The 12,875-nt window shown below is 36.9% G+C and overlaps 2 protein-coding genes across 2 annotated transcripts; both read right to left on the minus strand.

The window, feature by feature from the left end:
* Window positions 1-537: 537 nt before the first annotated feature.
* LOC306878711 (uncharacterized protein) lies at window positions 538-8,307 on the minus strand. Its single transcript, XM_079431209.1, has 8 exons — window positions 8,165-8,307; window positions 2,760-2,900; window positions 2,229-2,315; window positions 1,895-1,982; window positions 1,719-1,815; window positions 1,133-1,454; window positions 1,005-1,053; window positions 538-927 (listed from the first exon to the last, which is right to left on the minus strand). The coding sequence occupies exons 1-8, from the start codon at window positions 8,240-8,242 to the stop codon at window positions 887-889; spliced, it is 903 nt and encodes a 300-aa protein (XP_079287335.1). The 5' UTR covers window positions 8,243-8,307; the 3' UTR covers window positions 538-886.
* Window positions 8,165-12,698, minus strand: LOC306878710 (EF-hand calcium-binding domain-containing protein 12-like). Its single transcript, XM_079431208.1, has 7 exons — window positions 12,074-12,698; window positions 10,646-10,786; window positions 10,390-10,543; window positions 10,190-10,269; window positions 9,747-9,948; window positions 9,535-9,628; window positions 8,165-8,906 (listed from the first exon to the last, which is right to left on the minus strand). Exons 1-7 carry the CDS (start codon window positions 12,566-12,568, stop codon window positions 8,693-8,695), a joined length of 1,380 nt encoding a protein of 459 aa, XP_079287334.1. The 5' UTR covers window positions 12,569-12,698; the 3' UTR covers window positions 8,165-8,692.
* Between the last annotated feature and the right edge of the window lie 177 nt (window positions 12,699-12,875).

The raw sequence follows: 12,875 nt of genomic DNA on the forward strand, positions 1-12,875 counted from the left end.
TGCTAACATTTTTGTTATCATCTATCAGTGAGGGACAGACAAAATTCTGAGAGCTGTTGATTTATCAGTCACTATCATGCAGAACATAATACATTTTGTGCTATCATTGACTAACACTGTCATCAAACATCTAATAAAACACTTGATTTGTTGTATACGTAAATGGGGTAAAGTCACTATGATAAATAGTATCTAAAAAGTGTTTGGATAGTTAAATCTCACCTAAACTGTGTGAGTGTTAGTGTATAAAACCAACTAACATTTATTTTTAAAGGAATACTCCACCCAAAATTCTGTCATCATTTACTCCCCCTCAGGTTGTTCTAATCCAAAACTGTTCGACTTTGTTTCTTCTGCAGAACATAATATATTTTGAACAATGTTGGGAACCAAACGACACCGGAACACCATTTCTCAAAATATTTATGTTCCATAAAAGAAAGTCATGCAGTTTTGGAATGACAGTGTAAATGATCCCAGAATTTTCATTTTTGGGAGGAATATCCATTTACAACATAAGTCACAAGTACACTTTCAAGCAAAAAGTTTCACAAAAATTTATTCAGGTTTTAAATTCTAAAACAATAGATACACTGTTCAAAATTAAGACAAAGTATTTGAACACTTGGTTGTAAGAGCTAAGAACAAGTGAAATTAGTCTGGAGTAGAAGTTTAGCATTATATGGTTTGATATTTTGTTTAAGAAACTGTTATGAGCCACTGTTATGTTTTTATTAGTTTTGATTAATCATTCTTTAAAAAATCTATAGTTGTTCTGCAGAAATATAATTAATAAAGATATATATTCCAAGTGTAAGTGCTTGTGTGGGACACATCGCACTGTTGCTGAACCATAAAGTCCAAAATGATGGAGAGGATGGTGGTTTTAAAGGTAGTCATCATAGCTAGATTTATCCTCGATGCCAGCTGCAAATATAGAAACATGTCTGACATATTTCTTAAAGAGAAAACTGAGTTGAATTACATTTAGACAGAGGACTTACCATTATAATGAAAATTGTGCTTCATTCCAGCAGAGTAGGGATCTTTAATCTAATTGAGATATAATTACATTAAACAGGTATTTACAAACATTTATATCATAGGCTACAAAATATGAGCACATACTTACAACTGAACTTGGAGGGACCGTGGGGGCCTGGTAAGATGGAGGGGGTGGCACCCATGATGGAATAGGAACTGTGGAGTCAAAGTTTTGCACGCTAGCATTGCAATTCAACTTCAACGTGGCTATCCTGGCATGAATGGGAATAGGTGGGAGGGGCCCTTTCCTCTGAGCAAGCGATATAGACTCTTCATTAAGACTGGAGAGAGTCTGTGCTGAGTCATGTGATTGGTTGGACGTTGTGCTAGCAACTGTGGGTTTGCTCTCTGGAAGTGCTGCTTCTGAATCAAGACGGTGTGGAACTCTGGGTGAACTTCTGAGAGAAAGCCTACGGCCAGAATTAAACCCACAAAAAAACCAAAATAATCAGAACCCAACTAGCATAGACTGGAAGAAAAATACTACCGTGGGATTTACTTTTCAACATTTTCACTCAGAAATTGCAATAAATCTTACAATTACAAATAAACAGAAACTAATACATTGAATTAAGCATCAAATTTGTCAATTGAAATAGTATCTGTAAAACATTAAAATGCATAATTTTATTTGGTTGCCCTGGTTACCTATCTGTGTCTGTTTTGCTTCTCACCTCTTGTGCAATTCATTTCCTCTAAGACAATTGTCAAGTTTTTCTTTCCAGTCAGAAACACCCCCCACACTGTATCTGCGTGCAAGTCCCGAAGATGCTGGAGAAGAGAGGAACATTCATTGGCACAACATTCATTATTTTAATGCGATTTGCAAGGAGAGTTCAGAGTGTCAGACCTTTGTTGTCACTGGTCTGCTTCTGCACAGCAATGCAGAACTGCTTGGCCTCATCTTCATCAGCAAAGTTTATTCCTATCTGACACTCCTACACACACATTTGGTTTTCATCATGATGAGGACTTTCCATCGACTTCTATTGCTTTTCTTTTGTTGAGCTAATGATATTTTATATCCCCTAAGCCCTAAACCTCAACCTTACAAAACATTTTTAAATTTTTTTAGTCAATTGTGACATTTAATATGCTTGGTTGAGTATGCGGATCCACGTGCACACATGGATGCACAAAAAAACTTACACACATACATGCAATGCAATGAATTTGTCACTCACATCACCAGGGAAGGTATGGAAATAAGGACAAGTTTCTGAGTATTCAAATGGTGTATACAGCTCCTGTTCCCATTGCAGCTTGGCTTTCTGCAAAGAGAAAGAGAAATACCACGTTCACACTTCATGACATGGCCTAAAAGTCTAAAACAGATCCATTGCACATAGTGGTGGAAATAGGTAAAAAAAAAAAAAATAGACTTTGTAGAAGACATTTCTGAGAATGTGCAGAATAAAAAAAATAAAGCAAGTGAATAAGCCCACTAACAAGACAGAGAGAGAGAGAGAGAGAGAGAGAGAGAGAGAGAGTATGACATTTGTGAGAATGTTATGATGTTTAGTGTGAAATATATAAAAACAGATTGAATGTATTGATGTATAATTTGTAGAATGTAGAATAAATGTAGAATTTTAAAGAGAAATGTTCACAAAATCATCTATTAACAATGTTTTAAATTGAGATTTTTCCTGAAACTGCTTCCACTGCTGATTTCAAGAAAATCTGATTCTTTCTGTAATATCTGTTAGCCTCACCTTAAGACAATAGAGTCTCATGAATGTTGAATTCACAGATTTATCTTGCACCAGACATAATACTCCAGAACTGTGACTTTTCCATTCCTTTTTCTGTGGAGGGGCTGCCATTACCAGCTGGACAATACCACATGCTAAAACCTGTAATGTACACAAACACACACACACACACGTTTGTTTTTGTGAATTGTGGGGACATTCCATAGGCGTAATGGGTTTTATACTGTACAAACCGTATTTTCTATCGCCCTACACCAACCCTACACCTAAACCTACCGCTTACAGGAAACTTTGTGCATTTTTACTTTCTCAAAAAAACTCATTCTGTATTATTTATAAGCCTTTTGAAATATGGGGACATGGGGAAATGTCCTCATAAGTCACCTTTTGCTTGTAATACCTATGTTATTATACAAATTTATGTCCTCATGTCACAAAAACGCACACGCACACACACATATACATAACTACAAATGCAGTGTGTACATATGCAGCATATTTTTTATTTAATACACTTTTAACCACACATACAGATCCAGTTGCATTGCAGACAGTGCAGTCAGTGGTTATTTAGTACCCTTTTTTCTGTACAAATATGCAGTTTTGTGGGAAATATGCTATTTGCATAAGTTTGCATTGAAAAACAATTGCATCTGTACTATGACTGGCCTCTGCAGCTCTATATCTGTGAATCATTAAAATAACCACCATGTGTTCTGGCTACAAACCAGAAAAACCAGTGGTCAGTGATTAGGATCAGGTTGTGTATTCCAGATAAAGGAAAATAAGTATGTGGAAAGAGCATAAAACTGGGTGTCCCAGTCACTGTTATTCTAGTATCATCAAGAGATTATTATAGTTTTGTTAATATTTTGAATTTGTTTTTATTTTTCTATTTTGAGTTATCATTTTAATTTAAGTTACTAATTTTGTTGTTTTTGTAATTTTTTGTCTATCTATCCAGTGGCGGATTAAGACTCTTCTTTTTCTTTTTTGGGAAAATTTTATATGAATAAACTGATCTGATAACAAGGCTACAAAATTCCTTACAAAATCAAGTTACCACTTTTTACAGTGTATTCTGAAATTATTATTCAATTATTATATAATGTATATAATACTATAAAATTATTAGTAACTTGTGATACCACCTCTTACAGGTGTAATCTGTTCTAAAATGAGATATAAATCTGAACTGCATGCAGCAAATTGAAACATTTTATAACTAATGAAGCCAACTGTTGCAGGTATAATAATCCAATCTGTTAATCACTTCAATCTCTATATGGGGGGGGGGGGGGGGGGGGGGGGAGAGTCTTTTTAGAGTATTGTTGTCCTCAGCTCATTTTGCATTCATTTATATTAATTTACTAAATCATTTTCTAATGGTTTAGAAAATTGTGTAAAAAGGGTGTTTTCGGAAATGCGACAATGAGTGCATGTCTTCTTTTCAATTACATATACAGTGCTTAACAAATTTATTAGGCCACCATGCTAGTCAGAAACATCCAGTCAGAAGCGGATTGAGTTCCGTTTCGCGGCTTTGAGTTTTTAATAGTCTTCTTTTCTTTTCTTTTTTATCAAAAGGGTCCCGCACATTACTGTCTCATTCATTCACATTCCTTTATTAATAACGCTTACAGTCCCACCCGCTGAAAGCTGCACGGAAAAAGCGAAAGAATCTATCTATCTATTTTTTTTTTTACTTTTATAGCGGCCATTTTCCTACTAATCTCATTAACTTTCATTTCAAATTCTTACATTTGATCTATAAATTCAATTATAATAATGTGATTGTTATTATCTATACGTTATCAAATTAAATCATTTATACTGAAAACTACAACTACATTAAATGATTAGATTCTTTAAAAAATTTTTTTATTGAATATACAAACAAGAAATGATGGTGGAAATTATACTTTTCAACGAAATTAAAACGCCAGGTGCCAGTAGTGAGCGTTTAATGAGTGAGTCATTGAGTCGTTCATTCAAACGATTCGTTCAAACTGCTGCATCATCAGATGTTTATGCATGGGCTAATGTAACTTTGACTCAACCGATTCGTTCAAAACACTGAATCATTCAGCAATGAATCAGATGGTTGCTTTGAGATGCGCTGTGGTTCCGCCAAAAATGTGAGTGACCTAATATTATTGTATTTGCTCATTGAACTGTTTATAGAACTATTAAACAGTCGTAATGGTGAAAACGTTGAGTGATGTTGCCTAACTAACTGTATTTTAAATATAAAAACTTTCCATTTTGAATTTTTACCTCAGTGTGCTGAGTTTCTTAATGTTGCGCGTTTTGATTAACTTACTCCTGGAGAGCCTCAGCGTAACCTTATACTGTCAACAGATGCAGTAGCTATATCCACTATTGGACACTTACTCTAAATGTAATACAATCAGAATAATACTTGCGTTTTGGTGTTTACATAGTCGTGTTACTTGTCTGAAATTAATGATACCTTAATGTCGAGGCCTGGGGGCGTATACAGAAAGATCCTAACTTTAAAATCTTATCTTAGGACCACATATAGGACAAACGCTATTACAGAACAGCATTTCCTAAGTGCGTTATCTTATCTTAACTACAGATAGGAAAGGGGTAACAGTTATTACAGAAACATACTAACTTGACAAAAACCCTAAAAACTGTCTTAACTTTAGGACAACCCCACAGCTGTCCTAACTTCAAAATTATTTGAAAGCTAATGGAAAAAATAACGCTTACAACTGTGCTGTCCGACAATGGTATTACATTTATAAATAGTTGAAAATGAAGAACGAAGATGTTTACTGGTAGAAAGACTCTTGGAGGACCCTGAAGATGTGTTATATTTTGATGACAAAACACTTATGTAATTACAGACTGCCGCACAACATATACAGTTAGCACAGGAACTGCAACCAGCATTATAGAGACCAACAAAAGTGTCACGGAGCATTACTGGTTGTAGTGCAAGTGACTAATGCCTTACGTTTTTTTGCAAAAGGCGATTTTGAAAGTGAAGTAGCTTTTGTTTCCCTCATCAGCAGCTCTGGCAGTGTTGGTTGCTTGGTAACAGACCTGAGAGTGGATTGTCGAGCTTGATTATGCCATTTAAGATTTCCTAACTAGAGATAAGATACTATTTTGTAAGATAGGATAAGAATCCCAAAGCAAGTTAAGATTTGCTTCTGTAATACGAATTTGCGAAAAATCCTAATTTAACATATATCTTAAGTTAAGACCTAAAATAAGAAATTTTCTGTAATACGCCCCCTGGAGTCTATGTGCGGGGGCTCAGCCCCGGACGGCCCCGGCCCAATTTAAACCCTGTATATATATGTATGTATATATATAATATATATATATATATATATATATATATACACTCATGGCCACTTTACTAGTTACACCTGTTCAATTGTTTGGTAACACAAATTGCTAATCAGCCAATCACATGGCAGCAACTCAATGCATTTAAGGCATGTGAAGACGACTGTCTGAAGTTCAAACCGAGCATCAGAAAGGGGAAGAAAGGGGATTTAAGTGACTTTGAATGTGGAATGGTTGTTGGTGCCAGACGGACTGGTCCGAGTATTTCAAAAACTGCTGATCTACTGGGATTTTCACACACAACCATCTCTAGGGTTTACAGAGAATGGTCTGAAAAAGAGAAAATATCCAGTGAGCGGCAGTTGTGTGGAAGAAAATGCCTTGTTGATGTCAGAGGTCAGAGGAGAATGGGCAGACTGGTTAGAGATAAGGGAAGTCGTGGCCTAATGGTTAGAGAATTGGACTCGTAATCGAAAGGTTGCGGGTTCGAGTCCCCGGCCGGCAGGGATTGTAGTGGGGGGAGTGAATGTCCAGCCCTCTCTCCACCCTCAATACCATGACTGAGGTGCCCTTGAACCCCCAACTGCTCCCCGGGCGCCGCAGCATAAATGGCTGCCCACTGCTCCGTGTGTGTGTGTGTGTGTGTGTGTGTGTGTGTGTGTGTGTGTGTGTGTGTGTGTGTGTGTGTGTGTGTGTGTGTGTGTGTGTGTGTGTGTGTGTGTGTGTGTGTGTGTGTGTGTGTGTGTGTGTGTGCGCGCGCATTTGTTCACTACTCACTGCTGTGTGTGTGCACTTGGATGGGTTAAACGCAGAGCACCAATTTCGAGTATGGGTCATCATACTTGACAATACGTCACGACTTTACTTTTTTTTTTTTTTTTACTAGAAAGGCAACAGTAACTCAAATAACCACTCGTTACAACCAAGGCATGCAGAATACCATCTCTGAACGCACAACACGTCAAACCCTGAAGCAGATGGGCTACAGCAGCAGAAGACCACACCGGGTGCCGCTCCTGTCAGCTAAGAACAGGAAACGGAGGCTACAATTCGCACAGGCTCACCAGAATTGGACAATAGAAGATTAGAAAAACGTTGCCTGATCTGATGAGTCTTGATTTCTGCTGCAACATTCAGATGGTAGAGTCAGAATTTGGCGTAAAGAACATGAAAGCATGGATCCATCCTGCCTTGTCTCAACAGTTCAGGCTGATGGTGGTGGTGTAATGGTGTGGGGGATATTTTCTTGGTACACTTTGGGCCCCTTAGTACCAATTGAGCATCGTTTAAAAGCCACAGCCTACCTGAGTATTGTTGCTGTCCATTCCTTTATGACTACAGTGTAACCATCTTCTGATGGCTACTTTCAGCAGGATAATGCACCGTCACAAAGCTCAAATCATCTCAGACTGGTTTCTTGAACATGACAATGAGTTCACTTTATTCAAATGGCCTCCCCAGTCACCAGATCTCAATCCGATAGAGCACCTTTGGAATGTGGTGGAACGGGAGATTTGCATTATGGATGTGCAGCTGACAAATCTGCAGCTACTGCGTGACGCTTTCATGTCAATATAGACCAAAATCTCTGAGGAATGTTTCCAACACCTTGTTGAATCTATGCCATGAAGGCAGTTCTGAAGGCAAAAGGGGTCCAACCCGGTACTAGCAAGGTGTGCCTAATAAAGTGGCCAGTGAGTGTATATGTGTGTGTGTGTGTATATATATATATATATATGTATGTGTGTTTTAATTTTAGTTATTTTTGAACATCAAGTTAAACTAAATAAAGATGAGAACTGTTGCTCTGACAACTAGCTGAAAAAAAAAATATAATAAAAACTTATTTCAGTAAAAGTTCATGTTAATTGAAATATCTCTTCTGAAGTTATGTCATAGAATAACATAGGTCTCAAGCAACACACCATACTAACAATGAATAATGGAAGTGCAATAACAGTAATTCTTTGTACACAGTATAGAATCTTTTAATAATTATGGTATTTAGATTCGGTAATGTATAACAAAACAAATAAGTAAAAGGGATAAGAAAAAGTATTTAAAAAAAGTGAACTCACACTGCAGTCATGACTTAGTAAACTGAAGAGAAGACCGTTCTCACGTGTCGACAGAAGCGGACTCAAAATTCGTGACATCTCAAAATTTGTATCCTCTATCTTTGACGACTCTCTTCTACAGTGTGCTCTTTCTGTTTTCTCATATCCACAGGTGTCCAGATCTATATCATCAAACAAATCACTCTGCTTTATACTTCCTGATGCAAATACCCTGGTGTCAGGAATACAGAAAACAGAGTTCTATTCGCACAACACCCCATAAGTCATTTGTACATTCATACGCCATGTTGTAAAAAAAAAAAACAGTATTGAGAAATGTTTTTACATTTTAGTATTTATTAAATCATTCACTCTGTCACAAAGGAGAATATGTTAAGTGAAAAAACCTGTATAGCTAAAAATAGCAGCGCACCTACAGTAGAAATTCAGCGTTTGCATGCCGCCATCTAATGGTAGAAATTCAGTTTTTAGAAAGTCAAAACAACAAAGTCCCATTTAATACAGACATTCAATACAGTCAAAGATGTTCTAGAGGTTGTATGTTTTGTGAGCTTCTATGTCTCCAGAGGTTGAGTATCCTAAATGATTTACAGGCCAGTGTCCAGGGCTTGGCACAACAGTATGTTCGATACGCTGAAATAAAACCATTGCAGGAGAGCTTGTCATTTCAGGCAGAAACAAGCGCACATGATCTTCCCTTCCAGGCCAGAAAGCATTAGGGTCTGCCAAGCAAGCCGGCTTCCTACAACACATATACAGACATAACCAAAATAAAACATTCTTATTTAAAACATACCCAATACCGTTCAAAAGTTTGGGGTCTGTTAGGTTTTTTTTATATCTTTGAAAAAATGTATCTGAAAGCATTTATTGAATCAAAAATACAGTACAAACATAAAATTGTGAAATATTATTAACATGATTTAAAATCAGTTTTTTATTCCAGTAATTTTTAGGTGTAATTTATTCCTATGATGGCAAAGCTGAATTTTCAGCAGCCATTGCTCCAGTCTTCAGTGTAACATGCTCCTTCAGAAATAATTTGATTTGGTGCTCAAGATTTTTTTTATTATTATTACTAATGTTGAAAACAGTTGTGCCTCTTAATATTTTTGTGGAAACCATGATCCATTTTTTCAGGACTCTTTGATGAATAGAAAGCTCAAAAGAATAGCATTTATTTGAAATAGAAATCTTTTTAACAAAGCTAAATGTCTTTACTGACATTCAATCAATTGAATGTATTTTTGCTAAATAAAAGCATAATTTTTTTTTAAAACCATCACATTTTTGAGAAGTTAACAAAACAAATAAATAGAAATCTCATCCTGATCAGCAGATTTTTTTTTTCTTATCATACAGTGACTTACATCTCTTTGTGGCCCTTGTGTGCTCCACCTTCAACTCGATGTGTTTTGAGTGTGCCAAAGTAACCTCCAAATTTGTCACCAGGGTGCAAAAGGACTTAGAGAAAGAGACACTGTCAGGTTGCATTGTATTCAGCATTCGTTTTTCAAAGGTTTACTATGCCATCTCTATGTGGGCTTGTAAATGTGCAGTTTCTTTATATTATATAACATACCTTTCTGTAGTGTGGCCTGGCTCACATTTAGCCCTTGTTGTTGGCATTGCTCCAGTGATTTCAGGTATTCTCTGAAACAAAGTCTCCTGAAACGATCCACTTCTCTGCCCACTGGGCCACTCAGAGAAGAAGGGCAAGAAGTCTTTGTGGCTGCCAGCACTCTCCGCATGATCGCTAACACCTCCACATCCTGCATACCCTCCTAGAAATGTTTACATTTACTACTACGTATGTAGCATAACTCACCAGACATAATTTGATACTGTAATTAACATTAATTGTATACAAATAGTACTAAAGATTTAACTTTTGTGATCATAATTTAATTGCCCTTATAAACAGTACTTTAGTGGTAACATGTTTCTGTAACGGTCTTTGATATTTATTTTTATGTTATATATAAAAATTGATAGTTATTTTTATATGTTTATGTGTTGCTGTACCTGGTCATCTTTCTCGTCTCCATGTATTGGGAAATGGTGTCTTGACCCAATCCTTCCCTCAGAGTCTGCATTCCAATAACCTAAACATAAACATGCAATAACTTATGATGTTACACGCTGTAAGCAATGAACGTTCATTATCACACCTTTGCACTTGGACAAGATTTTGTCCCTATCTTTACCCCCAGACCAAGATATACCTGGGCTTGATTGTTGTTCTTCGTATTCCTGATGCTTTCTTCTCCAGGCATGAATACCAGCAGCCATGTCTTCCACAGTTACTGAGTTTCCATCCTTACTATTCAAAGAGGACATCAGCACATTCAGCCGCTCAGGATGTATGGAGAAGCCTTCCTACAATCAAACCAAAAACACATTTGTTTGTTTCTACAATGTTCTTAAGTCTGTGCAAAAAAACTAAAGAACAAATGTACTGCCAGAGCTGTGTATTCACACCTTTTTAAATAGAGCACTGAGGTCTACACGCTTTAATGTACCAGCCTCATTCCAGTCCAAGAGTTTGGAGAGGTTGCAGGCTTCGCACATGCGCAGAAAGATGTTCACTTCTTCCAGTTCAAGTCTGAGCGCGCTTGGAGACTATGATATAAAGACAAATTTGACCAATTTGAAAACCCTCCCAAAAAGTATTTGCACAAACCATTTGGTTTAACAATTTTTCAAATGCATTTTATATATATATATATATATATATACAGTGGGGATCGAAAGTTTGGGAATCCCTTGCAGAATCTGTGAAAATGTGGATAATTTTACCAAAATAAGAGAGATCATACAAAATGCATGTTATTTTTTTATTTAGTACTGTCCTGAGTAAGATATTTTCCATAAAAGATGTTTAGATATAGTCCACAAGACAAAAAAATTGCTGAAATTATTAAAATAACCACATTCAAAAGTTTGGGAACCCTTGGTTCTTAATACTGTGTGTGGTTACCTGGGTGATCTACGACTGTTTTTTTGTTTTGTGATGGTTGTTCATGAGTCCCTTGTTTGTTCTGAACAGTTCAACTGAGCACTGTTCTTCAGAAAAATCCTCCAGGTCCTGCAGAATCTTCAGTTTTCCAGCATCTTTTGCATATTTGAACCCTTTCCAGCAGTAACTGTATGATTTTGAGATCCACCTTTTCACGCTGAGGATGATTGAGGGACTCAAACACAACAATTAAAAAAGGTTCAAACATTCACTGATGCTCCTGAAGGAAACATGATGCATTAAGAGCCGGGGGGTGAAAACTTTTGAACAGGATGAAGATGTCCAAATTGTTCTTATTTTGTTGAAATATCATATTTTTCCATTTAGCACTGCCCTTCTGACACGACAGAAGATACTTGCATGTTTCCTGGAAGACAAATGAAGTACAATTTACCTTGATCTTCAAATTCAAAAAGTTTTCACCCCCGGCTCTTAATGCATCGTGTTTCCTTCAGGAACATCAGTGAATGAACTGTTCAGAACAAACAAGGGACTCATGAACAACCATCACAAAACAAAAAAACAGTCGTAGATCATCCAGGTAACCACACACAGTATTAAGAACCAAGGGTTCCCAAACTTTTGAATGTGGTTATTTTAATAATTTCAGCTATTTTTTTGTCTTGTGGACTCTATGTAAACATATTTTATGGAAAATATCTTACTCAGGACAGTACTAAATAAAAAATAACATGCATTTTGTATGATCTCTCTTATTTTGGTAATATTATCCACATTTTCACAGATTCTGCAAGGGGTTCCCAAACTTTCGATCCCCACTGTATATGTATATATATATATATATATATATATATATATATATTTAGTTGAGGCACAACACATCACATTTTCGTCTTGTTTTCATTGTCAGTATGAAGTTATGTTCCTACAGTGACCGCATCTGATGGTGGAACAATGCTTGTTTCTGGAGGGAGTGATGACATCCGCTTAGCTTGTCTGTCTCGCTCCATAACGAGGACCTCCAAGTCGGTGAGAACGGGTTTATTATGGAGCCATCTGCGCAGATCTCCCATGCGTTCTAGCGCTTCTCTGAACGCTTTCCTGTCGCTGATCCAGTCCAGGTGCTCCGCGGGTTTGTCTCCAGGTAAACGCGAGTAAAACTCAGCGGCGCCTCTGTGGTCTGATGCAGGTGTTGCAGGTCCAGCGTCGAGGTGTTTCGGCTGTGAACGAGCTGATGTTTTCATCTTATCCATTATATGCTTGCTAAAGGCACTACCACTGCATTTATGTGGACCCAACGAACCACATGCTATTTGAAATAGGTACGTCTCTGTTAAATCTCGCTTTTTTAACCGCCTGAATTGCTCTACCAGCGTCGGGTCATCCAGTAAGCACTCCGTTCCCAATACTGGACTTTTTGTCATTGTTTAAAAAATAGCTGTTCAAATAAAATTAAGCTAAATTGTTATATGCCAGGATTTTTCAACGCCACTCACTTCTGTAAATGAAGCTGAGAAGTAACTAAAGTCTATGGGTGGCATGTTTGCGTGTATCCATGACATCCATTCTTTTGCTCAAAGGTCAAAGCTTTTCTTCATTTCGACTCGAGACAGTGAAGCTTTGTTTAGTTGAATTACATTATATACTAAAAACAGAGAGACAATTGGTCAGTTGCTTCTCAAATTCTTTTACTGTTTATAGCATGATACTACTAAAATACTATAATTTGAC

Source organism: Barbus barbus (assembly GCF_936440315.1).
Source record: "Barbus barbus genome assembly, chromosome: 13".
NCBI classification, from domain to species: domain Eukaryota; kingdom Metazoa; phylum Chordata; class Actinopteri; order Cypriniformes; family Cyprinidae; genus Barbus; species Barbus barbus.

Bases quoted from the DNA above. Each gene is read 5' to 3' on its own strand.
- LOC306878711 (XM_079431209.1), bottom strand. From the start codon at position 8,242: ATGTCACGAATTTTGAGTCCGCTTCTGTCGACACGTGAGAACGGTCTT. The intron at 1,054-1,132 runs GTAAGTATGTGC...TATCTCAATTAG, and splicing joins CGGTCCCTCCAAGTTCAGTT to ATTAAAGATCCCTACTCTGC. The intron at 928-1,004 runs GTAAGTCCTCTG...CTATATTTGCAG, and splicing joins GCACAATTTTCATTATAATG to CTGGCATCGAGGATAAATCT.
- LOC306878710 (XM_079431208.1), bottom strand. From the start codon at position 12,568: ATGACAAAAAGTCCAGTATTGGGAACGGAGTGCTTACTGGATGACCCG. The intron at 10,544-10,645 runs GTGTGAATACAC...GTTTGATTGTAG, and splicing joins TCAGTGCTCTATTTAAAAAG to GAAGGCTTCTCCATACATCC. The intron at 10,270-10,389 runs GTATATCTTGGT...GTTTATGTTTAG, and splicing joins AGAACAACAATCAAGCCCAG to GTTATTGGAATGCAGACTCT.